This window comes from Watersipora subatra, chromosome 5, assembly GCF_963576615.1.
Source record: "Watersipora subatra chromosome 5, tzWatSuba1.1, whole genome shotgun sequence".
Lineage (NCBI taxonomy): Eukaryota > Metazoa > Bryozoa > Gymnolaemata > Cheilostomatida > Watersiporidae > Watersipora > Watersipora subatra.
Genome location: NC_088712.1, coordinates 11,626,891 through 11,653,073, shown reverse-complemented (window position 1 = coordinate 11,653,073; position 26,183 = coordinate 11,626,891). Strand labels below are relative to the sequence as shown.

The window sequence follows — 26,183 nt, the reverse complement described above, 5'->3', positions numbered from 1 at the left end:
TTAAACACTAGAAAATTAAAACTGTTTTTATCAATAAAAAACCAACACGGCTTAGTGAAAGCCATAATAGTGTTTTATTCTGCAAAAAAATATGCTGAAAAAATCGACTTCTACAAATTATATTGTTGCTTAGCATATATTTTTAAAAAAGTTCAATAATGCCTAGTTAATAAAACTGTGAGTTATCTTTCAAAATAAAAAGTATTTATACTAAATTTATTTCTTACATACATGTACATATATTTAGAAGAAACTCAACAATATTTAGCAAGCAATAACAGCACAACTAACAACCATGCTCATTTGGAAGTTATAACGTTGTTGTAACACCTTATAGTCACTGCTGGTAGCTTCCACGCTTTCTCTTTTTCAATTTTGCCTAAATTGACTATTTGGCCAGTGTTGGGTATTTGGCGGGGTAGGTTTTGACTTCAAGTACATTGCAGGCAGTCCACACAGCAGCGCCACTTTGCTAAATAGCAATTTATATGCTGGCTGTTTAGTTCTCCAGATAAGTTCGTTTTAAACGACATTTGGCTAATTTTCCTACAATTTTTATTTGGAAGAATGTTAGTTCCACAACTATAAAATACATCTAGTATCTCACTCATATCTTTCATACTGTTTGAGAGCGCTTTTTTAATTTACTTTATCGCTCCCTTCTATGTCTAATCTCTGTTGTTAAAACTATCTAAGATATCTGATGGGGACTGTGTGGATGATTTAGTTTCGATTTTGTTGATGTATTATCAATTTCTGTCGATTAAAAGTCAAAACCTCCTGACTCGCTAAGGGTTACCTCCTCGGTCATTTTTGAGTTTGTACAAAGTGTCCTTTTTGTAATCTCCATCTCTAAGAAGCGCTGAGGATGTATATGAGTGCAACTTCTGCCTATTTTCTATGTAGGTTAGATAAAGGCTGATGGGTCTCTCTGCTACCCTTTTAGTTAGATTAGGACGTCCTCTGCTTGCATATCAGTATGTTGTTAGATAACTTTGTAGTCCTCTTATGGAGCTGCACAGGGGATTGAAGGGTTGATTTTACATGCCATAGATAATCTAAAGACTTGATGCGTGGAGATGAGCTGATGGAAATAGTGCTCGCCTTTTTGCCTTTTAGACACTAACTCTTTTTTTAGGCTCCTGTTTTGTTATACCCTTTAGTTTCATTTGTCAATATAGTTTGAGTTTTAATTACATGCAGCTTTTATGTTGAATCAGCTTCTGCCACTCATGAACAACACCATGTACTTGGTAGAATAGTGTATTTTAGTGGCTTTATGACATGCTTAGCCATGACATAACCTCTTTTGTCTGTTTTTAAAAATTAATCGAACGACACCCAGCTGTATACCTTAGAAAAGTCATTCTTTTGTGCTGGGGAATGGGAGTAGTAATGGACATACCATTCTTTTAGAGTCATATAGCCCATGTGATCATGATTTTCATCCCAAGCCAGTCTTTCTTGGGTCTATTTAGTGCTACCCACCAGGGTTGCTAGCGATAAATAGAATTTAGGTCGCTCCTTGGTGTCTGTTCCACAGACCTCAGAATTGTTACCTTATGTTATTGAGTCATGTTCTGCAGATGTCTTTCCTGCTTGACTCTCCTCATAGATTTTACCCTAGTTGATTCATGAGTGAAGAGATGGTTCTGATTTCGGTCTTTTCTTTTTTTTCCCGTTTTTTTGTGTGAGACATTTTCACTGAGAAAAGTTGATTCAAGTTTCACTGATTTTCAAGATTTTCACTGATTCAAGTTGTTCACACTATTATCAACTCTCCCTTTTAGGGGTTCTACCTGGAAATTAAACTGTGAGGCAAATTCTAGACATATTGTCAGCTTATGTAAGTATTATTAGATGGCAATAGAGATTTTTGCCACTGCTGAATTTTTTCAAAGATATATGACAAATACATCGAGTGATGAGAAAGGCGTCATCGGTATAATTGATACAGTTCAAGTGGCAAAACATAAAAAAGATGAACATAATGAGTGACTTGAACGTGTGTTAAAGAAGTTATCCATCGCAAGTATGACATTAAATAGAGACAAGTGTGATGAATGTGAAGTTTGAAAAAAGAAGTGTAAAGCTTTTTGGTCATGTCTTGAGTGTGAAAAAACGTGATAAAAATGTGCGCTAAAATAATAGATTAGAATCCGAAACAGAAAGAGCAATAAAAGGGCTGCCGCTACCAAAAACAATGAACGATTTAAAAATTTTTTTTCTAATGATTAATTATTTGAGCAAGTATAGCTCCTGTTTATGAAACTGGAGGTTCTCCTGAGAAAGTTACATATATACGAAGGACGATTGGTAATGAACAGAATCAAACTTATGATACAAAATGATAAACTGTAAATAAACATGCATCAAGCCTATAAATATGATAAACCATTCATGAAGTATACACTATATATATAAATCTGAAAATATACAGTAAGTATACATCAGGTATATAAATATTACAAACTATATTGTAAAGACATCACAATGTTTTACATAAACCACTAAACATGTGTTTTAATTGTAAATTTGCTATATTTTGTTATACAGCTTTTCAACATGCTTTTATGGAACTAATACTTTTTGGTTATTAAAGCCAAATCGCTATCAAGCCTCTGCATATATAATTGGGATATCTTTTTATCATTTCATTGTGCACTCAGTTCAGCATACTAATAAATACAACTATCTGAAAGAATACAACACATACAGTAAGTAAACGTTAGGTATACATATATAACATACTGTACAGTAAGAATACAGGAGTTATATTAATATGATGAACTATACAGTATATATACATGAGATATATAAACATCATGAACTATACAGTAAATAAACATCAAGTATGTAAATATAATAGACTCTACAGTAAGCTTACCTAAGGTGTTCTAATATGATAAACTACGCAGTATATATCAGACATATAAACACTAGAAACTAGATATACATAAGGTATATAAATATGATAAACTATACCGAAAGTACACTTCATGTATTTAAATATAAGGAGGTATACAACAAGTATACATGAGGTATAGTAATATGGTAAATTTTACAGTAAAAATATATTAGGTATATATGATTTGTATATTGTAGGTACATATAAGTATACAGATACATTTGAACAAAAATTGTAATAAATATACATGGTATATCACTATGATCATGAAATATGTAAAACTATACAATAACTACTATAATAAACCAAGGAGATAATTATGATTTATTTCATACGTAGTACTTACATTTATTTTACAGCAGTGTTTAATCTAAACATTTATGAGTGGACCTATATTATATTATTTGTATTTTAACACACCTGCTGTTGCTGTCAGACGTACCTGTATAAGACGTAGGCTCTTAAAATAATGGCAGTCGGTCTCTCACCATATCTTGCAGCCTGCTGCATTGTGGTGCTCTATGAAGTTTAATAAATTCTTGACCACTTAATGTTATGATTGTTAAACGTAAAAAACTTATAACTAGTTTGCATTCCATTAACCCTACTAGTCAATTTGATTAAACTTGTGTTTTATTGAGAAACTAGGTGAATGCCCTGCATATCACGAGTAATAGCAACACAGCTTATGAGAATTACATTACCTATTCTACAACCTTGCCCAGGTCCAAACACACTGAGCAATTTTATTATGTGCTTCATGAGAAGCGCAGAGATCTTTTTGGTGTGTGTCTAAACACACTTGAGCGGATTCACTAGCAAACGATAACAAGGGCACACTCACAAGCTGCCAATAAAATCCGGATCATTAGTTTCTTCAGAGTTGTTAATAAATTTAGGTAAGTCAGTACGGAGTCGTCTATGCAACGATGTGAACAACTTTTGTTTTTGATATTGGGCCTATCTCACTTTCATAAATTGTAAACTACAAGAATACATAAGAAAAAAATGATAATTGTATTTTTAACAGTTGTATTTTACGATTTTTATATATATTTTACTTTATAGTAGTTTTTTATGTTTAATATAGTGAATATTTACCATTCTCAAGATGGTCAACGCAGGTGAACAAAGTGAACAAACCACTGACACAGAGTTGCAGATCATTGCAGCACAGAAACAAGGGTTTCAAATTAAGCAACTCCAAATACCGACCTAACACAATATAATTGATCCTAGATGCAAACCGTTCAAAAATGCCGCAGAGCTCATTCAACACATCAAAAGTTGATGCAAGCAGCTACGAGAAAATGTATACACCGAGTTGCATAACCATAATGCAAGTGTTGTGTACAGAACATTATGCAAGGAGTACAACCTCAGTATACCACCACACCAATTGAAAGTTTTAAAGATAACTCTGGTAAATTAAGTAATTTTAATTAGAATAATATATTGTAGCACATTGGCAGATGATAACAAGAGAGTAACTACAATGGATAAGTGCTACCCAATGATACAACACAGCCAGCAAAATAGGTTGGATGAACATTTGGTTAAATTGTTGGTGTTGACTCGATTGATATTGCTAGTAAATCTTTTTAGTTCAGTACTAAGTGTTTTACTAGCTAAAGTGATATAATGGTATATTTATGAATTTGTGCATATGTGCATGGGTTCAAATCTCAAATGATCTGATCTTCTTTCCCAATCACCAACCAGGCTTTAGATAGGCAGACAGAGCAGTCTGGTTCTTGTTATAGTAAAGAACAATTAACCATGCAGTAGCAATGACAGGAACCATGAAAATATGAACCAATAAACCAATGATATGTTGTTTAAACAACGGTAAAGCTTTTAGCATTTAACACAGATGTGTGGTTGCTAAGAGTAGCTAGCCTGACCAGTTCTTTCTGTATACTAGCTTAAAATATAGTTCTCTTGCTGAACTTAATCTACAATATAAATGCTTGGTTAGTTCAGCATACGTACATGTATTACCAAGGAGAGGTTCGCAGTCTTTTTTATATTTAGATAACAACTACATTTGCTACACACGGAGTCAAACAGTCTAATGTAGCTGGTCCAGATTAACCATATGAGTTAAAACAAACTGAATGGTAGATTGAATCTGAACCAACTCATCTGATTTTAACTTGTTCTGTGACATACATATCATGTTCTCATAACATAATCTGCGGGTGTTATCAGAGTGCAATGTATTTTTAAGATTATCTTCTTTATTGCAATGATTGTGTTGTCAGTCTGATCTGTTATCTATTTCGCATCACTGAAATTATTCAACTTGGTGGGTTTATGGAATGAACCAACTTTTTGTCATGCTCAAGAAGATTAGCAATTCTGATTTCAGCATTTAATGCGATTCGATTCTGAGCTCATAAGCCAATTAACTTGTGTCTCAGGACACTCTTTTCCATACCAAGCAATTACATGTAAATTATTCAGTTACCACACTGTCAAAAAGAAGCATAAAACAAGGTATTTTGGTAGAAAAAATATTTACAATTGTTGTATTTCAGTATAAATACTAAAAAAGTTACAAATATTCGTTTCGGTGTTAAAATTGGCAACAAAATGCAATTTATGTTAACTGCACTAAACATTTTTCCCACGGTAAGAAATTTAAAAGTGAGAATGGTAACTGTGATTATTTGTTATGTAAAAATAAATTCTTACTGCAAATATTTTTCATTTTCTAGATAATGTGGTGTATTCAGCTAGTTTGTTAATAAACTGACTTTAATTTTATTGTCTATATTTATCATTGTCTTTTTCCGGGTTTCATTTTTTACTTGTGTTAACAATAAGGTTTAATAGACCATTTAAAACTTTTTTTTAACTGATTCAAGGAGAATGATCGATTGATAAAGTTTTCAAGTGACTCATGGTTTCTCTGTCTATCTGTCTAGAGGAACGGCTGAGTGTTGAGAAAATTTTTTATAGCATGCATAAACTAAACTGCAAACTGCTAGCTTGGTAGACCAACAATCTAAATTCTGCACCAATCAACTGTCATCTATTCTTTCAGATTATTTGCTGACATCACAACATGATGCTTTTTATAAACAACATAATTTTCACTAACCTGTAGTTGACTTATTTGTTGTTACATCATGACAGCTTGTTTTACTTGAGTACTAGATATTTTGCTAGTCAAATCATTAATGCAGTCCCAACATAAAACTAGTTTTAACAAAGAATATGAATACAGACTAATCAAACCGAGAGCTTTTCTTTGCAATTTATCTGGTCACCTGACGCGACCTCTGACAACACACTAAATTTTTTGTTATATTAAAACATAACTCTGACAAGCATGCAGTTGACCTGATTGATGATACACTGTAACAGCTCTTCTTACTTGAGTACTAGCTATTTTACTAGCTAAAATGATTAAGTGGTATATTGATGTACTAACATATAACATTATTGTCTCACTGAAAACACAATCTACAATATAATTAGCCTACTGCATTATTTTCTCAAATGCATTTACCGAAGTCTTTTGTAAGTATGTTTTCAATGTCAAAATAACACCTACCCTGCAGTCTAACAACTAGCATTTGGTAGTCTACCAGTTTCCGGTCAACCAAAAAATTTAGAGCAGTCGGCGTGATTGGATGAACCGGGAAAAACCAAACCGATCATATACTTTAGCTCCTAAGTGCTTAGAGGCGGAAACTGAACAGTTTCTTTTTTTTGTATTTCAAAGAACACAGTTCAATGCTAGTTAGTGCTACAAGACAGTACACTGTTTGCATAAGTACGATTACCTCTTATCTTGTTGTATGACTACACTTATCAATGGTTAGTCATTGTTACATGACAGAATCAAGAAAAGTAAGAAGTCAGTCTGTTCCAGGCATTACTTATCACTGTTAACCTCTTGTTTGTAAGTGTGTGTTACTAGTAGCACAAAAGCTATTGGCACATTACTTCATTAGGAAGCAGTTTTTATGTATTCAGCATGTATTCAGGACAAGCTGGTAATTTCAACCTAAAAAGCTCACCAGCATCTACAGAACGAATTTCAAAGAGACTGCATGAAATCAGTGCATACTTATTTAAAATCAACAAAATGGAAACACTTGGGACTGCTGAGCAAGAAATGGTGCTTTTTATAGTTTGTTCACTTGTTTTATACAAACCTTTTAAAGAGCAAAATATATGGTTTTCATCTGTGCAGATAGTTAGTTTCCTGGCACTAAGATTACCAGTAACTTCAAAACCGCTCTGTATGTTAGACAGAATGATGGTTGATGCCACAAGACCACCCAGACAGTATTACAGTTTAAGTATTTACAAATAAACAAGAGTTTATGTCTTTGAAAACTTTCTTAAGTATAAAACATTAAATCTGGTTAAGGAAATCATTTCATGAAGTGCTTTCATTTTTCAAACATGATTTTAATCATTTTAACTGAAGTCAACAGACAGTTCTGCTTTTCTTGGAACAAATTGCTATTGTCAAAAAATGTTAATTTATGAACAAATGCCTTTATACTAATCAGTGCTTTTGACTTACTTTATTTGGTTGCTTAACGAAAAGTTTTACCTTCCTGAAAACCTTTCGTGATGAAAATTATAATGAAATAGATTTAAGTGGTAAATTCATTTTTAAGCATTTTAAAAAAAAATGTTTTGTGATATTAGTGATATGAGTAATGCCACACTGTTTATAGTTGATATGCCTCTTATAACAAATACGTCCTATGGAGTGGAAAAAAATTAAAAGTTTATTATGACTCACTACACTGCTTAGGAATAAATTCTTGTTTCTAGCAGAAAAGAGCTACCATTCATCATAGTCTTAAAAAGTGATAGTTTGCAACCCAAAATGTCTATAACTGTAACAAATCATATAATTTATTTTGATAATCTAAGCATCTCTTTAAAGTTTTTGGTAATTGGTTGAATGAGTAATGTATGTTAATTGCAACCTAATTTTACGCCCAAGCTTCAAAAATCTAAAATTGTTTAGTTTGAAGTAATCAGTAAGCATAGTAACATGAAGCATAGTTATCTTTGACAATGTAATATAATCAAGCTGGTCAGATAAATATACTTGAGGGTATATAATCTGAAAACTCATAAGGAGAAGGTTAGAGTTTGAGTTTAAAAGTATAAACAATATTCATCAATCTCTGTTGACTCTCATCACAGATTCCGTAAAATGGAGAAATTTGCTTCTCCAGACAATCTTGCCCCCTCCATTGGCACTATCATAGAACCCATTCAGATAAGAATCATGGCATCTTTCAAACCACCAGCCACTTGCAAATAAAAAAAGACTTGCTCTTGTGATATAACTAAATTGTTTGTTAAAGTGTGTATATAAGCTCATTGTCTTGTTAATAAAATGAGGAATTATATTGCAAATGCAAAAGTAAGACGATTTTGCCGAATTATCAGCATAGTACAAGATTGTACTGATCAAGTCAGACACTATTTGACAGTTGAGTTCATATAACTTTGAGTATATCACAAACCAAAATTTAATGTTTTATTTTAAAGTGCAGATGGTATTATACTCAATACTAGCTTAATTATATTTTCTAATTTGTAATTAAGTACATGTATTATTATACATAAAATATTAACACACTATGATGCAGTTCTTATGGCTGCATCATATTGAATATACATGTAAGTTTTATGAGATCTTTCATGTCATCCAAAATATAAATAGCAATTTTTTTGCGGCTTCAAAATAACTCAGTTCAAAGAATTTCAAGGAAACAGCAATTCAACTCACACTCCTTTGCATCATAGATTATGTGAAGATTGATTTTTGTTGTATATTTAGATGTGAAACACAGCTATTTAATCCTTAATTATTTGACTATTCTAACTTCGATGAACCAGTTCAATTCAGCTCACACAAATAGACAAAATCAAATTTTATCAAACTTTATCAAAAATCAAAAATTTTACTGAAAGTGAAACATTTAAGTGAAAATTAGAACTGTTGATCCCGCACCAACTGACATTAGTTTGTTTCAAGATTGGCTTGACAGGGAAATAATTTCATATAGATGAGTTTGAAAACCCATAGTAACTTTATAACACAAACTCTGCTAACCAAAGCTATCTAAGTTTTATATATGTTTTGTATATAATAAATAGTAGTAACAAAATAGTATATTAACCTTAATAACTATAGCTATCTACAGCAACTTTTGAGTATTCAGTGTTTATCATCTGCAAGAAAATGTATGGTTACTGTACATGGTGTGTACCTTAGTAGTGTACCTTGAGTGTATTTTATCTTACCCTTGATACAATTGCATTAAATAAACTTTGCATTTGACTTTAATAAACTTAATTCAATAAACACGTACTAAGTAGCTAAGTTTTATTATGTATTTTATTAGAAAAAAACCTTGATATTGTCAATGTCTCTATAGTTATTACCCGTTTACGGTTTCATTTTCACTGCAACTTATACTGAGTAATGCTGAATTAATGGAAAGAGCATAACATTTATTTCAGGTGTAGAAGGAGGCATTTCAACAAATAGCACCTTGAAACTTTTGTGATTCCAACGTATTTAGCACGCTGGCCATTAACATTGAACATAGTGAAAAATTTTCTTGATGACGCATGGCAAAAAAATGCAGTATGGAAGAGATGCAAAAACATAATGTCTTCAAATGTTCTATCTTTTCAACATTTTTGTAGAAATAGCTTTTGTAAAAATTGCAAATATTTCAACGGTGGTTAATTTGGTTGGCTATTATTGACGATGTAAATATTATATTCAGACTAAATTCTACTCATTTTATTTTCAGTTTTGACTCGATTGCTTCATTAAACAGACTATTTTACACTTATAATAGTCTAGTAACTGAACAAATAAAGAAAAAAAATAGTATGCATATGCATTATAATAATATAAATCAATTAATAAATAAATAAAGTATAATGAAATTTAAATGTCATATTTGTTCCAACTGGAGACCAAGTATCAGTATACATCTTGACATATATACATATGTTATGTATGACATGTAAAATATGTAAAATAAATACGATACATCTGATACATATGACATGTATAATAAATAAGATACACATGATGTGTATGGTACATATGATGCGTATGATGATACATATGGTATGTAGGATACACATGTTACACTTAATATGTATGATACATAGACTATGTATTATACATAGAATACTGATGATACATATAATATGTGCAATATGTGTTATATATAAAGAAGGTATAATATGTACAATAACTATAATACGTATATGATGCATGTGAGTGTAATATTGTCATGAGTGTAAATTATTTTACAAAAACTTATTTTTAATGCAGTTTATCTTTATCAGTGACCAGTTACTAGATGCATTGCTACTACTAATTTTTACTAATTTTTGATCTGTCAACTGCGGGTTTTCATTAAATAATCTTGAAACTTGTTCTCAATAATTTACCAGTAATTATAGAATATCAAATGCAATAACATTAATAAAAATATATATATACATTTGTATGCATGAATACATTATTTTCCGTAAAACATTTATTTGCACGCCATGGCTCTTTATTTTTCAACCTTTACCTTAGTGCTTCATTAGAGGTAATTCCGGATTTTGAGCTGTTAAATTTAATTTTGTCATGGAATAATTAAATGCTGCCTATATTTTGCACTCTCCTTTGGGCGGTCTGACCTTAATCTTTTCAGAGAAAAGAAATTTGCTAACATACCTCCAACTTGTCATAAATTTGCTAAATAAATATGCACGGAGAAGCTGATACATGTTTCTACCAGTTGATATTTATTGATTGCTATTAGCCAACAATGATGTTGTAGCCTGTGTTGCAGTTGGTTCTAGCTTTCATGGTTGTAATCAGCTATAAATTTGAAGGTATGCTTTTATTTTATACCTACATGTATATTGAACAAGGTTTTGTAAAAGCACATTGCACTCATCGATATGCTTATTATAATTCACAGCCAGAACTAGCTTTTTATGTGAAATAAAACAATGAGTTATGAGTGTCGATCTATTGTGAAGCTAAGTTCAGATCACCACAATTATTTCATCAAACTATATGCTATAAATATGCAAACTTATAAGTTTTATAATACCATAAAATAAAAGATTTTTAAAAAGAAATTTCAAGGAAAGTGACATAAACAAACTATAATTATAACACCTGAAAACACCGAAGTTAGCTTTAAAACAAGCAACATTATTTTTGAAAATAAAAGCATATTCATTGTTTGCCATTCTAATTATGCTTTGATTGTTGTATTGATTTGAAACCATTTTGATACTAGTTTGGCCGTTCAACACCTACGATGTATTGTGTTTTCAAATTCTCATATGCGCAGCTGAGTTTTTCAATATTAGTACCAAAGCATTTTCCAACTGAGAAATTCTTTTTACGTGATGCTTTTTTTGAGTAAAAACTTCAAGCACGAATACAGATAAACCTCACGTATTCAAGATAGCCTAACAATGTTAACCTCCAAATATGTAGTATCACACTTGTCTCTGTAAACGCAAGAACATTTTTCAACATACAATGAGCTATATAGGTTGCGCTTAACAAGGAACTACTTTTAGCCTGATAGATTTGCTAATCATTGTTATAGTGTTGCAATAAAAGTTTCTAACAAAAACACTTTGAGTTGGAAAATGAACTTCAATACAAACAGAAACAACAAACAAATTTGTGGTCATTGATGCAGCCGAGTCGTTATTAGAATGATTTTGTGGACAATTCTCTACTGAGCACATGCTATTACGGGTTCGTGAAAACTAAAAGTGTCAAATTATATTGGCCAAATAAAAGTGGCGTTCAAATAGAAGTGACATTCAAATGCAAGTGACATTCAATTAAAGGATAGGACTCTATTCTCAACCCTTCTTTTATAGTGCCGTTCAGATAGTGGTGGTCCAAAACAGGTGGCGTCCAAATACAGATTTTTATCGCATATATATAAATTTTTATATAAAATAAATGTGCATGTACCAAAGGTTTGCTTTTTATTTTATTCTACATAAATAGTTCATTGAATTCATTAGTTTCACACTGCTATCAATCTGACCTGACATCTTCTGATTGCTGCAACAGCGTGTATACCTAGTTTAAGCCTTATTGTTAAAAGAGTTTAAGATTTAAGGGCTATATTGTTATTAATCCTTATGAGTTATCCTTTAACTTGTACAAGTTTTAAGGTTGTGGTTTCCATATTTTATCACACATATAATATATTTTGTCATAAAATTATAATTTTGAGCCAATAAAGTTAACATGTCATTCTACGAGTCATAAAAGGTTTAAAGTATGATACATTGACTAAACTTAATTGTCATCAGAATACAGCAACAATATAGGTGGTGTTTATTCAATGACATATACATACAAATTATGCAACCTGCACAATGTGTTCAGTTTGAAACAACAAAACATTATAAGTAGTTTATCAGTATGTAAGAGGTGTGTCTATATATAGATAAATGTTGAACATGTGTGTTTGAGTAAATATCAATTAGCTTATCATTCATAAGTGTTTATTAGCTATTTGATATTTACATAAGAATTATAAGACTTTGAGATGTGACCTGCCACATCTTCTACCTGCCACATGTTCAACCTGCCACATGTTCCACCTGCCAATGGCTCATCACTCATATAAGCATAAACTTTATGGCAAAAACTTTTGGTAGCCATCCTGTTTGCTTTGATCAGGATCAAGGTATTTCAAAGAATTTATGTACCAACTTCAAATTAAATCTAAAAAACTTCAAGCAATGCTATAGTGATTAATACTATTCTGAAGTGACAAATATTTTCCATAATAACTGGGAAGTTTCATGCTTAAAATAATTCTCAGATATTAATCCTCAATAAGATGGTTTCCTTTGAAGAATACAAACACTTGTTTTGATCAAACTTCAACAAGAAACCTTTCCGTGAACTATTTAGTAGTAATTGGGACACCACAGACATAACTTTTCTATGTCACACTTACTTTGCAAAAATAGTTTGTTACATTTATTTTGCTGATTTCCACTTTATGAACAGGACTTGATTTTGCTAGCTACTAGTAAACCATTTTATAATAAAAAAACATTATAAGACCTTTCCAAGCAACTTGTCATCTTTTCAATTACTTCATACACATGAACTCCATAGTAAAGAATCATTTGTGGCTGCTAATTGCTTTTTATAATTATGATTTTTTGTTTAAGTGAATTGTATCACAAATTTAATCAAATATCATATATTGCTATAGTTTTTAATAATATTATGAGTTACCAATTTTTTCAAAAAGTAAACTTTCTTTAAATGAAAATATTATTATATTTTATTTGAAAAATTTTTATGTGCTTGTTTTAAAGTTGTTCTCAGATATTGTTCCTCAATAATATGTTTTTCCTAAAAAATAATCACATTTTTTGGGCTTAAACACATGAAAAACCGTTTTTATCCGTATACTAACAACTTTAGCATCATAGACAAGGGTTTTGTGACCCGACCAGTTTGTAAAAATAGTTTGTATCATTTAACTTGCTCACTTCTATTTTATGAATATGATATCATAATATGGATATAATGTTTTGTAAATACTGTAACCCTTCTGCTATTCTAGTGAAGATATTTTTTTGAAAATCAAAAATAATTAGTATTTTATCAAAGTTTTCATTGAAAAAATTCAATAGACTTTTTCCTTTAGTAAACAATAACTCGGGTTTCCATGAACTGTTGTTTGGTGTAAAAAAATATTTTTGTAACCTCCGACACACCTTAACAAAAGTTCTCGTAATTAAAAAATTAGAAACCATCAACCATGTGCTTTGGTGTACTGTGGACAATGATCCAAGATGCCAAAGAATGGAAAATTTTTTCAAAAACTTTATATAGCAAATCCTTCAGGATACTAAGAGATTGCAGGTTGCAGACTAAGCGTTGCAATACTTTCATAGCGACTGACATGCACTAATTTTTGCATCTTTCCTAAAAATCAGTCTGTTCCAAATCTAATCAAATGTTTAACTGTATCAGAAGATTCAAAGCAGTCTAAATCAGGTAGCTGATCGCTATCTAAATTTTGTTAGTGAAGTAGGTTGAAGCGTAGTGAAGTGTTAATAAAGTGAGTTAGAACTGTTGCTGAATGCTGATCAAAATGTATACCCTAAAAATTTCATTTGAACAATATAGTGCTCTATTTTAAACCCTTGATATATAATGGTACTTAATTAGGGGTGTTGTTCAATTAGAAAGTGGCATTGCAATTTCCATTTAGCTCGTCGGAATATTGACAGAATAAATGTAAGTCTTTTAAGAGCAAAACAATGCAACACATTTGCCCTTTCCGTTTACTAATTATATCACGGGTATTGTTTCTAGCATTTAAAAAAAAATCGTAAAACTATGTAAGTGGAGAACAGACTTTAATTATTAGTTTGCATAATCGCATTAGCGATTACTCAAGCCAATAATACTATATCATGTATACTATTTAAAGCTAAAACTTGTGCTTTACATAGATTGTGCAAGCTGTAGACACGCAAAAAACCTTTTTTGAATAATGTGAGAAGCGTATACGAACTAATATTAGCTAGGTCAACGGGGCAGAAAATATAATTGGTCAGGAGACACTGGTAAGTGTAGTAGCGAATGATCTGATGAAAACTAAGTAGGTTCTAACAAATGCAACAATCACCTGTAAGATGCAACCTGATGAGCAAACATTGCAAATAGTTTGGTCTTGAAATGTTTTTCTGGCATAAATTGTAAGCATTGTTTGTTTATTTTATTTTTTTTGAATACATATTAGTATCATTTGATGTACATGTATTATAATCCAAATCTTCAACTTGAAAGTTTATAACATATTATTTAATAACATCAATGCTGCTATGTAAAATCGACTTCTGACAAGATCGTTGCTCGTAACTAATATTCGATTACACATAAAAAGGAAGTCATGCTCGCAAACTGTAGCAAACAGATCAATAAGTGTAATCAGCCTCTATGCAGAGATTGTAAATTTTGTTTGAAAACAAAAACATGCCTTAAAATGCCTACATTTGATCATTGCTACGACATTTGAGTAAAATACAAACATATCAACATCGGCTGCTATTACATAGTATGAATTTGAACCTCAACAACTTCAAATCAAAGTCTAGATCTGCTGATTGTGATGATCGATCTTTTCAAGTAAACCATAACTAAACTTGACAGGAAAAACAAAAAAGCTAATATTTATTGATGTAATCAGATTATTATTAGCACCATTTTGTGAACACATTTCTACAATTTACTTCCTAATTTGAGATTATTAGGACTAAAGATTATCAAATTGGTGATAAAATAGAGGTGGTATTCAATGATAGAGTTGAACCCCTTTTTCTATTCGTCTTTTGTAGCAGTGGTTAAATAAAGGTGGTATTCAAATAGAGGTTTTACAGCAATTAGTTTTTGATTTTTTCTCAACAAATGCTTAGAAACCTTTTATTTCTCAAACCTGAAGAAAAATTTAGGTCATTTTTGACGCTTTTTCTACAGTAACTTATATTCCTTTTTTTTTACACATTACTTTGACGTTACTGATTTGTGAAACAAAATATAAAAAAGAGCTACTTATCAACATCACAGATAAGAATAAAAACATCAGTTAATCTCTTAAATAAGAATTGCAAAGCATCTGCCTTCAGTACTCCTTCAGCTACTTTTGTTTCACTGACTCTAAAATATTTAATACTGTGTTAAGATGAAGTACAAAAATCACTTTATTAGTTTGCTATAAAAAGATAAGCTAGCGTATGAACTAACTAGAGCTTGTTATATAGAAATCTTTTTCATCACTTATTTCACTATAATAAATTAAAAAGTTAACTCAAAATGTTACATTGCTAAGATTTAACCTGTACTTACGATTCAGGTTAAAAGAGGTGTATTTATTGCATCATCTTGTCTCCGCAATTATCAGTGATGAAATACTGCAGTTATACATGTATTTTACTAAACGTTTCACAATATCGAGCTTGACATCGCAAAAATGTTAAATCTGTTTTCTGGACATTACCTTATTGGTAGACATCTAGGCCTTTTACTTGATGTAGATGCAAAGTTGCTCTTAGCTGAAAATAGTCTGACCGCTAGCAAAGCTAGCAACCAGCTTTTCTATATCATGTAGATGAGTAATAATAACACCCTGGAACTGCAAAAACATATTTGTAGCGTTGCTATAGAAATGTTTCACTACAGCATCAAACCACAGGGGAACCAGCTGAAATATGGGCTACAACCACAACTTGTATTGCATATTAAATCATCAGGGTTCTTTCTCAAGCGTTTAAGTGTGATATGTGAACCAGCTTACAATGACAATAGTATCATTTTTTGACTTCTTTATTTCTGTAATTGCATAGACACTTTGCTGGGTTTAATTAGAGTTTTACAAAGAAACAGGAATGCGATAATAATGAAAGTCAAGTATATATACTAATACTACTCGCTACAGACTCCTTTTATCTAATAAAGGTATATTTGAGTAGTAACTTTATTAGAAGTTTTACATTTGTTGTTTTCATCTCTTATATTACATATAATTATTATACATTGTCATATATTTACTATATTATGTCAGTATTATTAGTATGGCGTTCTACACATCAAAGAACAAAGATAACTAAACAGGTTTTAGCACGATACATTGACTAAACTCAATTGTCATCATAAAAAAGCCAAACTATATGTCATGTCTACTCAATGAGACATACAAACTATTCACTTTATGAATTAAAGTTGTGCGATATGTTCAGCTAAGGTCAACATTAAGAGTAGTTTATCATTCTCTAAGAGGTGTGTCTATATATAGATAAAGATTGAACATGTAAGTTAGAGTAAATTTCCATTAGCTTATCATTCATAAGTGTTTATCAGCCTTTTGATATTTACATAAGAATTATAAGACTTTGAAATGGGACCTGCCACATGTTCCACCTACCATTGTTTCACCAGCCGTATAACCATCAACTTCATTGTGAAATATTTTCCGTATCAAGGCTGGTTATTATGATCAGGATTTAGGTGTTTAAAATAATGTATCTACCAACTTAAAATTAAACTAAAAAACCAAACACAATCATATTAAGATTAATATTATATCGAAAAATGACAACTATATTTTATAATGACTTTGAAGATTCATGCTTATAATAATGCACAGATATTTATTCCTAATAATATGGTTACCTTCGATAAATGCAAACCATTGTTTTGATTAAATTTCATCAGAAAAAGATTTTGATGAAATCTTTACTAGTAATTGGGGCACCATGGACATAACCCTTCTATGTCACATTTACTTTGCAAAGATAGTTTGTTAAATAGATTTGCTGATTTCCTTTTAAGGACAGGATTTGATTTTGCTAACTGCTGGTCAGCTGTTTTATATTTACAAAAAATGATAAGACCTCATCATGTGACCAGCCATATTTTTATTATACTGTACAATTTATGCCATTATTTTACTATAGAATATATTTATTAAAAAATGTTGTCTACAATGAAAAAGAAACATTTTGTAATGATCCAATGCAAACACCCCATAGTAAAAATTATCAAAATGTAAAATAGCTATTTTACATATTAAAACCTAGTAATAATATAGTAGGTTAACCATAGAAGCTATAGTTGCCCACAGTATGTTCAGCTTATTAATTGTATTTATTGGTTATGATTTGCAATAAAATGTAATGTTACAATTTACTTCGGTGTACGCGCTGTATGGAGTTTTTACTTTTGATGCAGCTGTGTACTGCAAATATTGAATTTAAAGTTTTATAAATGTTGCTTACTAAACACACACCTAAAGCTAAGTTGCATCATGAATTTTATTAAACTTTAACTTTGTCATAATTTAAAACTTTTTTTACTTGTTTTCACTTTTGTTTCACTCCATTTAATAACGAATAATGCTGAAATGAAAAGGTTTTATGCGACAGAAGTTTTAAATTTGTTGTATTCATATCTTATAACACATGTATTATATATATAGTCATGTAATTATTGTATTAGGTCTATAATATTAATATTGCATTTTATGAATCAAGGAACTTGGACCTCTAAAATTGGTATAGAATGTAACATTGACTAAAATCAAATGTCATCATAAAAAGCGAAACTATTTGTCATGTTTATTCAATGAGAAATACAACCAATTATAGTAAATAACAGAATTTGGCAGTGTGTACAATATGTTGAGCTGAAGTCAACATTAAAAGTAGTTTAACAGCCTCTAAGAGGTGTGTCTATATTGAGACAAAGATTGAACATGTATGTTTGAGTAAGTTTCAATTAGCTTATCATTTTAGAGTGTTTATCAGCCATTTTATATTTACACAAAAATTATATTACTTTGAGGCGTGACCTGCCACATGTTCCACCTGCAAATGGTTTATCACCCTTGTAAGCATAAACTTCATTGTGAAATATTTTTTGTATCAGGGCAGGTTATTATGATTAGGACTAAAGTATTTAAAAGAGTTTATGTACCAACTTCAAGTTAACAAAATAAACTTCATACACTTTTGTAAGGATTAATATTTTTTGTGAAAAGTGGCAAGTTTTTTCCGTAACAACTTAGAAGATTCAGGCTTGAAATAATGCACAGATATTTGTTCTCAATAAAATGATTATCCTTGATAAATGCAAACAATTGTTTTGATTAAACTTCATCAGAAAACATTTTCATAAACTATTTAGTATTATTTAGGGCACCATGGATATAACCTTTCTGTGTCACACTTACTTTGCAAAGATATTTCATTAATTAATTAAATTAGCTTATTTCAACTTTCTGAACAAGATATGATCTTGCTAGCTGCTCATCAGCCATTTTACATTTACAAAAAAGGATAAGACATCATCGAGTGACACACTAAAAAAGTGACAAGATTTTTTCACTTGACCTTCCATATTTTCAATCACTTCATATGCATAAATTTAATAGTAAAGCCTCGTTCTTGCTCTTTAAAAATTGAAGAGATTTAGAGAATTGTGTAGATTGAAATCAGTTCATTTCTCTGACATAGTCATTAAATTTGGTTGTTGTTTTGTCACAAAATGTTCTTACATAAATTGAAAAGCCAATAAAAAGCTCAGTATAAAGCTTCTCGTAGCACAAGTGTATGACAAACACTTCGGGTTTTTTTTGAAGAGCCTGTATCAAATATAGCGCTCGCTAGTGTACAGTTTTGTTTCAGTTTGGTCTAATCGTCTAGTCGTAATCTGATTATGTGACACATACTTCCTGCCAAACAGCGTGAGTAATTTCTGCAACATTTTTTTAATATCACGGCAGACCAACAGGCTCGTTCTGTTTATCAAAATGTGATATGAACTCTTTCGAGCTAAAGTTGAAAAATTAAACAGTTTTTTATAGAAGGTTTTGAGATATCCGTGCTCAAAGTGAAGCTTTACAATAACGATGAAATAGACGCGTAAGAAAAATAGACATGGTCACAATAGACATGGTCTTACGATGAGGACGATTACTTGTTTGTTTTTGAGCTTTTAAAAGCTTGTAATCACATTTCTATATATTTTGCACCTACAACACAACAGAGTAAGACATGGTGAATCTTTTGATACCAAATAACTGTAATGTGAATTATGTTGCAAGTCAACCTTTAACAATGGCATAATTTTGAGTCAGTCTATGGCTAGCAACTATGTATATTAAATAATGCAAGCAATTTTACGCAATGATTTTGTGTTTATTAAGAAGGTTTAGAAACGTGGGTTTTTTCTTTGAATTACAGTAGTCTTGCTTACCTCACTTAAACATAGCCTTGGTTTATAAATAAATACTGAACTTTAAAAGCAAAGATAATAAAGATAAGTTGGTACTTTGTCTTACAAAAAGTGGGCAAGGCCTAACAAGTAGAAAATATAAAAACAGTGATCAGTACTGAGTCTTTCATTCTACCCCAAGCGTCACACAATGACTTTCATATTGAGATTGGTCTTACTCCTGTTTTCTTTAATTTTAATTTCAGACCAACATGTCATCGGGCAGAATGCTAAAAGTCAAGAACTGCTTCATTTACAACAAAAAATCAATGCGGCTCGTCAGCTATTGCAAAATGTTACCAACCAACTTTCGTTTAAGCAAACTCAAGCAGCAGAGGAAGCAACTTCAATACCATCAGCAAGTCAACATCCTTTGACCGAACAGCTTACAACTGAACAATCTGTGACTAGTGAGGTGCCAACACCAAAAGGTAAATCATGACATTGTATGATTTCACGTCAAACAAAATACAATCAAACCTGAATAGACGCGGTCTTTCAATTGGAAGACAATTAATGCAATGTATAAATTTGTACAACTAGCTGTGCCACTCGGCGTTGCCCGTGTAATAGAAGAGTCTTTGGACAGAAAATTGATTTGTATTTAACATATAACAACATTTGCCATTCTAACTATCAAACTACATATCATGAGAAAAGTGTTTTGTATTATAAACAATGAGAAGAAGTGAGAGTTGTTTGCTATCAGCCGGTTTAATAATGTGAGCCAACAGCTTCCCATGACGTTAGGCTATGACCGGTGTCATGCGCAAAGCAGTTAGGTATTTGCTCTGATATAGTGACTTATATTGGCAAGGTAGCACCTCGACTTCTGTAGTCTAGTGGGCAAGGCGTCAGACTGGTAAACGACAGGGTCCGAGATCGAAACTACTTCGATACGCAATATTTATTCAAAGGTTTTAAGATCTATAGATGGAACATCGACATACTTTGAGAAATATATATATAGGACGCAAATCGAAATAATCTAAAAATCATCTACTGAGATGGAATGTTGCATTTTTGCAATGCAAAAAATTAAAAAAAAGTGTTATATTTATTTACTGTATATGTTTGAGATAAACAGATAACACAATTGAATAATCAATTACAAAATTTATCAAGGAAAGGGTTTTATTTGAATTTGAGGATTAAATAAATGAGTCACATCTCTGAGTCATGTAGACTTGGTAGGCTTTTGACTCTATGGTAGACTTTTCAGTTCTCCTTATAATTTTGGTATTTACATCAAAAATAATTGTTAATTAAATAAGCCTAAAAATATATGATATCACCAAATAAATGCTTAAAACATTTGGAAAAGCCCACCCAGAATTTTTATCTAGTGTTTACGGTAACATTAGATCTCAAAGTTTTTGGTGAAAATAGTTATATGGCTTGGTTGTAATTAAGCCGAACAACCAGCCTATTAGTTTGGTTTTGCAATTCAGATTGCCAAGAGCTGTATGAGCAAGGAAACAGACTTTCTGGAGTTTATCAAATCAACCCTCCTCGTATGGCTGGTGAACACTTTCCCGTCTGGTGCGAATTTGTTGATGGCCATGGCTGGACTGTATTTCAGAAAAGAATCAATGGATATGTTGACTTTTTGAGAAATTGGACAGATTACCAAACAGGATTTGGTGATATAGATGGAGAATATTGGTTAGGTAAGTTGAAAGAGCGACCTAGATCAAAGCTTACAATGCCTTTCATTTTGCACCAAAAGCTCTGTTAGGCAGGGTAACTATGGTTATATATTTTATAATCCTAGATAATAACCTTTAACCTTTGTTCTATTAGTTTACATATTTTTAATTGTGAATTATTTTTAATTATATGTTATAGCATTTCTGTGGGAACTTTTGAGATGAATACCAGATAAAATTGTTTTATTGATTCTCATTTTGCGAGAAAAAAATGTGTAAACTGGTGTATGAAAACGCTCATAAACTTGTTTAAATCAGCAGGCACGATACACCACCTGTGTCTAAACTATATATAAATTGTCAAAAATATAAAAAAGTGTATATTAAAGATTTATTGCATTGCAAATATATGAAAGCTAAAGCTTTTCGGTAATTTTCAATTGCCTAATTGTTACCTTATTTACTCGCTAAGTCAGTCACAACCAGTTGAAGATGTTGCATTGCTTTATAACTTAGATATCTATTATATTACCAGCTACCTAAAATTCCTTGTAGACAACAATGAATCAGTGAGGCCGTCATTGAATCACCGAGTTGTTGAAGTTTAAAATGTGCTTATAATTGATTACAGAGATGTTCGATTATAGCAAAAACTTTACCTCTTGTTTTGTAATGCATTTTTAAATTATTCATGGATATTTTTTTGCAGGTTTAGACAAAATCCATGCTTTGACCAGTACAAACACAAAACTTTCCATTTTACTCAAAACTGTTGATGGAAATACAGAGTCTGGAATCTGGCAGAGTTTTTATATAAATGACTCATCAGACGGTTACAGGCTATCAGTAAGTATGTCATGGTTTAAGGTAATGCAAATTATATAGAGTTTTAGCATCGACTTTAAGCAAGGTAAACGTTACAAAAAAACATGTATCTGGCCGATGCATGTCCTAATAATCAGACATTTTCAAAATCCTTGCTTCATATTTTCTTAAATGTGTTAATTATTTCATTCTGCTAGAAGCTACACTAACATGTTGGCCTCAAAAGTGGTTCATGGAAGTACTGATTGCATTAAAGTCTTCTTTTCTAGGTTTCATATTAAACTCATTTATTGAAACCACTGAACAAATGTTTTTAGAAAGTTATTCACAAGGATGACTACTGCTATAAAAAGTTGATAGGTTTGTAAGTAAGGAACTTCTGTAAAGCTAAACGTTAAGTGTTAGACCAATTCTGATTTGTGCAAAATCTCCTTGCAATTTGGAGTTAATAATGCAAGATATTGAAGAACTCTTTTATTATGTATTCAAAAATTTTAGCTGATTTTATGATTTTTATAAAAGTAGATTAAAGCATTTGGCAACTTTTTATCTGATAGATTTGCACAAATGTTCATAACTAGTTGCCTAGCATTTGCACTCTAATTTACAACCAGGGAATACAGGCCTGGAAAGAGAAGCAAAAACTTTGAATGTGTCATTTAATTTATTTCCGGAAAAAACTTGCATTTTTCTTTATAAACAGGTAAATAATAATGTTAACCTAAAGGTTGGGTTGTCTCCATAACTTAATAGAGAAACAGAGAGTTGTAATACATTAATTTTATTGTTTATTATACAAATTACACATCTCTTTACAAACAGATAAGTAATGATGGCTATCGAGGGAGTTTAGGTGCCTTTTGTCTGGACTACCATAATGGGATGAAGTTCAGCACTCCTGATCGTGATCAAGACAATAATGTAGACAACTGCGCTCAAGAATATAAAGGTCTGTTAGTTTCAGCTAGTTTTATCACTTCTTCGAAATCTCTTTTTCTATTGTCGTTTAGAACTTGGTGTTCTTCCTAAAAAATATCTTTTGATAGTTCTTCAACACCATTTCTGCTTGCATTTAGAAAAAACCTAATAAAAAGTTTGTAATTAAACTACTCTGAAATGTATTGAAAATACAAATAGCCGATGCTGAGCTTTACTCCATTCAAGGCTGTGCATGGATAAATCTTTTCTACTAAGATATTCCTCTGCGCTCAAGTTTTCTTTTCATATCAAAAAAGCAAATATTGGTCAATCAGCTAAAGCCCAGAAGCTGACTGACAGAGTTTTTGCTGTTTAAAAACTGATGAATAAAGCTTCGAGGTAGAACAATTTTTGCAGCGTTAATTATTCAGCACAGATCTACTCCCGACAGCATTTGTGGTCTCTTCGGCAAGTTTTCTTTGAAAAAAATAGAAAGCAGTGCATGCCCTATTGAGCAAAATCATGTCATAAGCTATGACCAAGGAGGTAAATTATATCAAGTTATCTAGCTGGCCACAAAACCCTATGTCTGTCAACAATATCTTTAATAAGTTGATGCTGTTTACATTTCTGTACTAGCGTGTTTATAATTCTTATTTATCTAGTAGTGTTTGCAGAAATTACAACATTGCTCTAGTAGAATGTCATCATTATAGTCAGCAAAAACTTTCAGTAACTTATTTTACAATCACACCACTGCTAGTTGGACTCACAAATAATTATTTGACATTTGTGTATTCGTTGCTTGGCCATGAATCTTTATTGTGTGCAAACTTTATCAAATTCCTGCAACTTTTCAACAAATTCAATAGAACCCGATATTGACTTTTCTCCTTTTTAATTTTAAGTGTACAATTCTCTATGTGTATTTAGAGTATGAACTTAGACAGCAAAAGTGCAATAATAATTTTTTGAGTGTCATGGATGATACTAAAAATGTTGACATAGACCACAAGTTTAATGCAGTAGAAAAGAACTTGACGGTAAACTTATCAAATATTTATCTTATTCCAATCATAGTTTTCATTCAACCATTTTAAGCTATACATGTATCATATTTCAGTGTATTTCATTGTGACTGCATTGTAGGTGGCTGGTGGTACAATTCCTGCCTTTTTGTAATACTGAATCGAGTCTATGATAGTAATGGCTTGGGAGGGATAATGTGGAGTTGCAACCCAAACCAGTTCACTGAATCTGAGATGAGAGTCACCAGAGATTAGATGGCGTGCCGAGATTCTGTATAGTACAGCAGAAACCCTTCCTTTTAGTAACCGATACTTTAAGTTATTAAATTGCAGCTTCTGCTTAGATCAGCTTTTGTCAACAAAAAAGAAGGATTTTGCTAAATATATTACAAAAAGCGTGGGAGACGCAGTTCTAAATTTCAAACAAATATATGTTGAAGATAATAATACTACAGCATTTGTGGCTGAATAAATGATAAAATGATTTCAATGATTACTGCAAGAGACTGAGATTAAACTGCCTTGGTTTCTTATATAGTCAGTTCTTTGGTCATTGATTACTCGATTGATGGAGCAATTAGCTATTATAACAAATAACTCTTTTAAAAGCAAATGATCAACTTTCGTGGCTATGTCATCAATTACTAGGACTGATCACATTTCTTATTTTGTTGTTGATGTTAAAATTATGTCTTTCTGTATGTTTTATTGCTAGCTATAACATTTTCAGTAGTTGGTGAGATTTTTCATTAATTCTAATGAAAAATTTTAAAATAAAAATTTGAAAAGTTAAATGTGATATTTTGTCATAAGTAATCATAAGTGATCAATAAATTGTTGACAGTAGGAATGAGACAGAGACTGTTTTTATTCTCATATATTTAGCTAAAATGTTCACAACTGCTACATATTGAGTCTAACAAACATCAAAAAACATGCATATTTATAAAATCAGACTGAATGACACAAGTATACTTAAAAGTTTAATTAGTAAGCACACAAAGTCATACAAATACAGTATTATACTAAAATTAAAATATAATAATTCTGGATCGCCACAAAATATTTGCAGACGGTTTATAATTTTAACTATCCAATTTTTGCAATGATTAAGTCAGATGGCAGTGAGCTCGTTTTTCAATTGATTTATTATTACATTACATAATTTTTAGAGATGCCCCGATTCTAATTTCACCAGCTGATTTATATGCCGATTTGATATACTGATTCTTATTAAAAAATAATCCGATTCAGATACTGATTCAGATATTTTGTGTTGCATAGATAATAGTTAATTTTCTTATGCAAATAAAAATATAATGCAAAGAAAATATAAATATTGATGTATTTATTGGTACTTATGGAAAAAGATATACATGTATATAGATTCAAATACCGATATACTGTAATTGGAAAATACCGCAATTTGTCATTACGTTCTGACTAAAGCCAAAAGATTCCTCAGCTGTGTGGATGTTTATTAGGCTATAGGCGTGAAATACAAGATTGTGTGACAGGCCCGGAATTCATTGGCTAAAAGTAAGGAACTTGCAGCGGATGATTTTTTATTAGTGTAGCAGGCTAAAATACGATTTTCGGCAGAAAAGTTGATCTGTCCGATTCAGATACTTAACACCCATATTGGCACCGATACCGATTCCGATATTGAAATCGGGGCAACGCTAATAATTTTGCTCAAGTTAAGTCATCGTGATAGGAAACACTATTAGATTGATGCTTTTGTTATCTACTCCAAGCGTACTAATACTAATTAGTGTAGCACGTCCTGACATATTGATGGTTGGACCCTATAGTTAGAGCAGTGCAAGATATTGCTCATAAGTGAGCTTTTACTCAAAGTACAGAGTTTATCTCTAAGTGGGATATTTTAATAACCTTTCACAAAACAAGTTTAATCATTGTTGACAGCATTACTATATGTTGTAACAGGGAAACAACAAATATTTGTGTAGATATAGCAAGCTTGAAGATTGAGCAAA

At 31.3% G+C, this 26,183-nt stretch overlaps 1 protein-coding gene across 1 annotated transcript; it reads left to right on the top strand.

Moving 5' to 3' along the window:
• Positions 1-4,019: 4,019 nt before the first annotated feature.
• Positions 4,020-24,438, top strand: LOC137397119 (microfibril-associated glycoprotein 4-like). The gene is made up of 6 exons (XM_068083405.1): positions 4,020-4,032; positions 19,970-20,194; positions 21,215-21,433; positions 22,122-22,258; positions 23,060-23,186; positions 24,305-24,438. The coding sequence occupies exons 1-6, from the start codon at positions 4,020-4,022 to the stop codon at positions 24,436-24,438; spliced, it is 855 nt and encodes a 284-aa protein (XP_067939506.1).
• Positions 24,439-26,183: the final 1,745 nt, after the last annotated feature.

Excerpts from the sequence above, each read along its gene's own strand:
- LOC137397119 (XM_068083405.1), top strand. Across the intron at positions 20,195-21,214 it reads TGAGGTGCCAACACCAAAAG|ATTGCCAAGAGCTGTATGAG; the intron begins GTAAATCATGAC and ends TTTGCAATTCAG. Across the intron at positions 22,259-23,059 it reads CAGACGGTTACAGGCTATCA|ATAAGTAATGATGGCTATCG; the intron begins GTAAGTATGTCA and ends CTTTACAAACAG.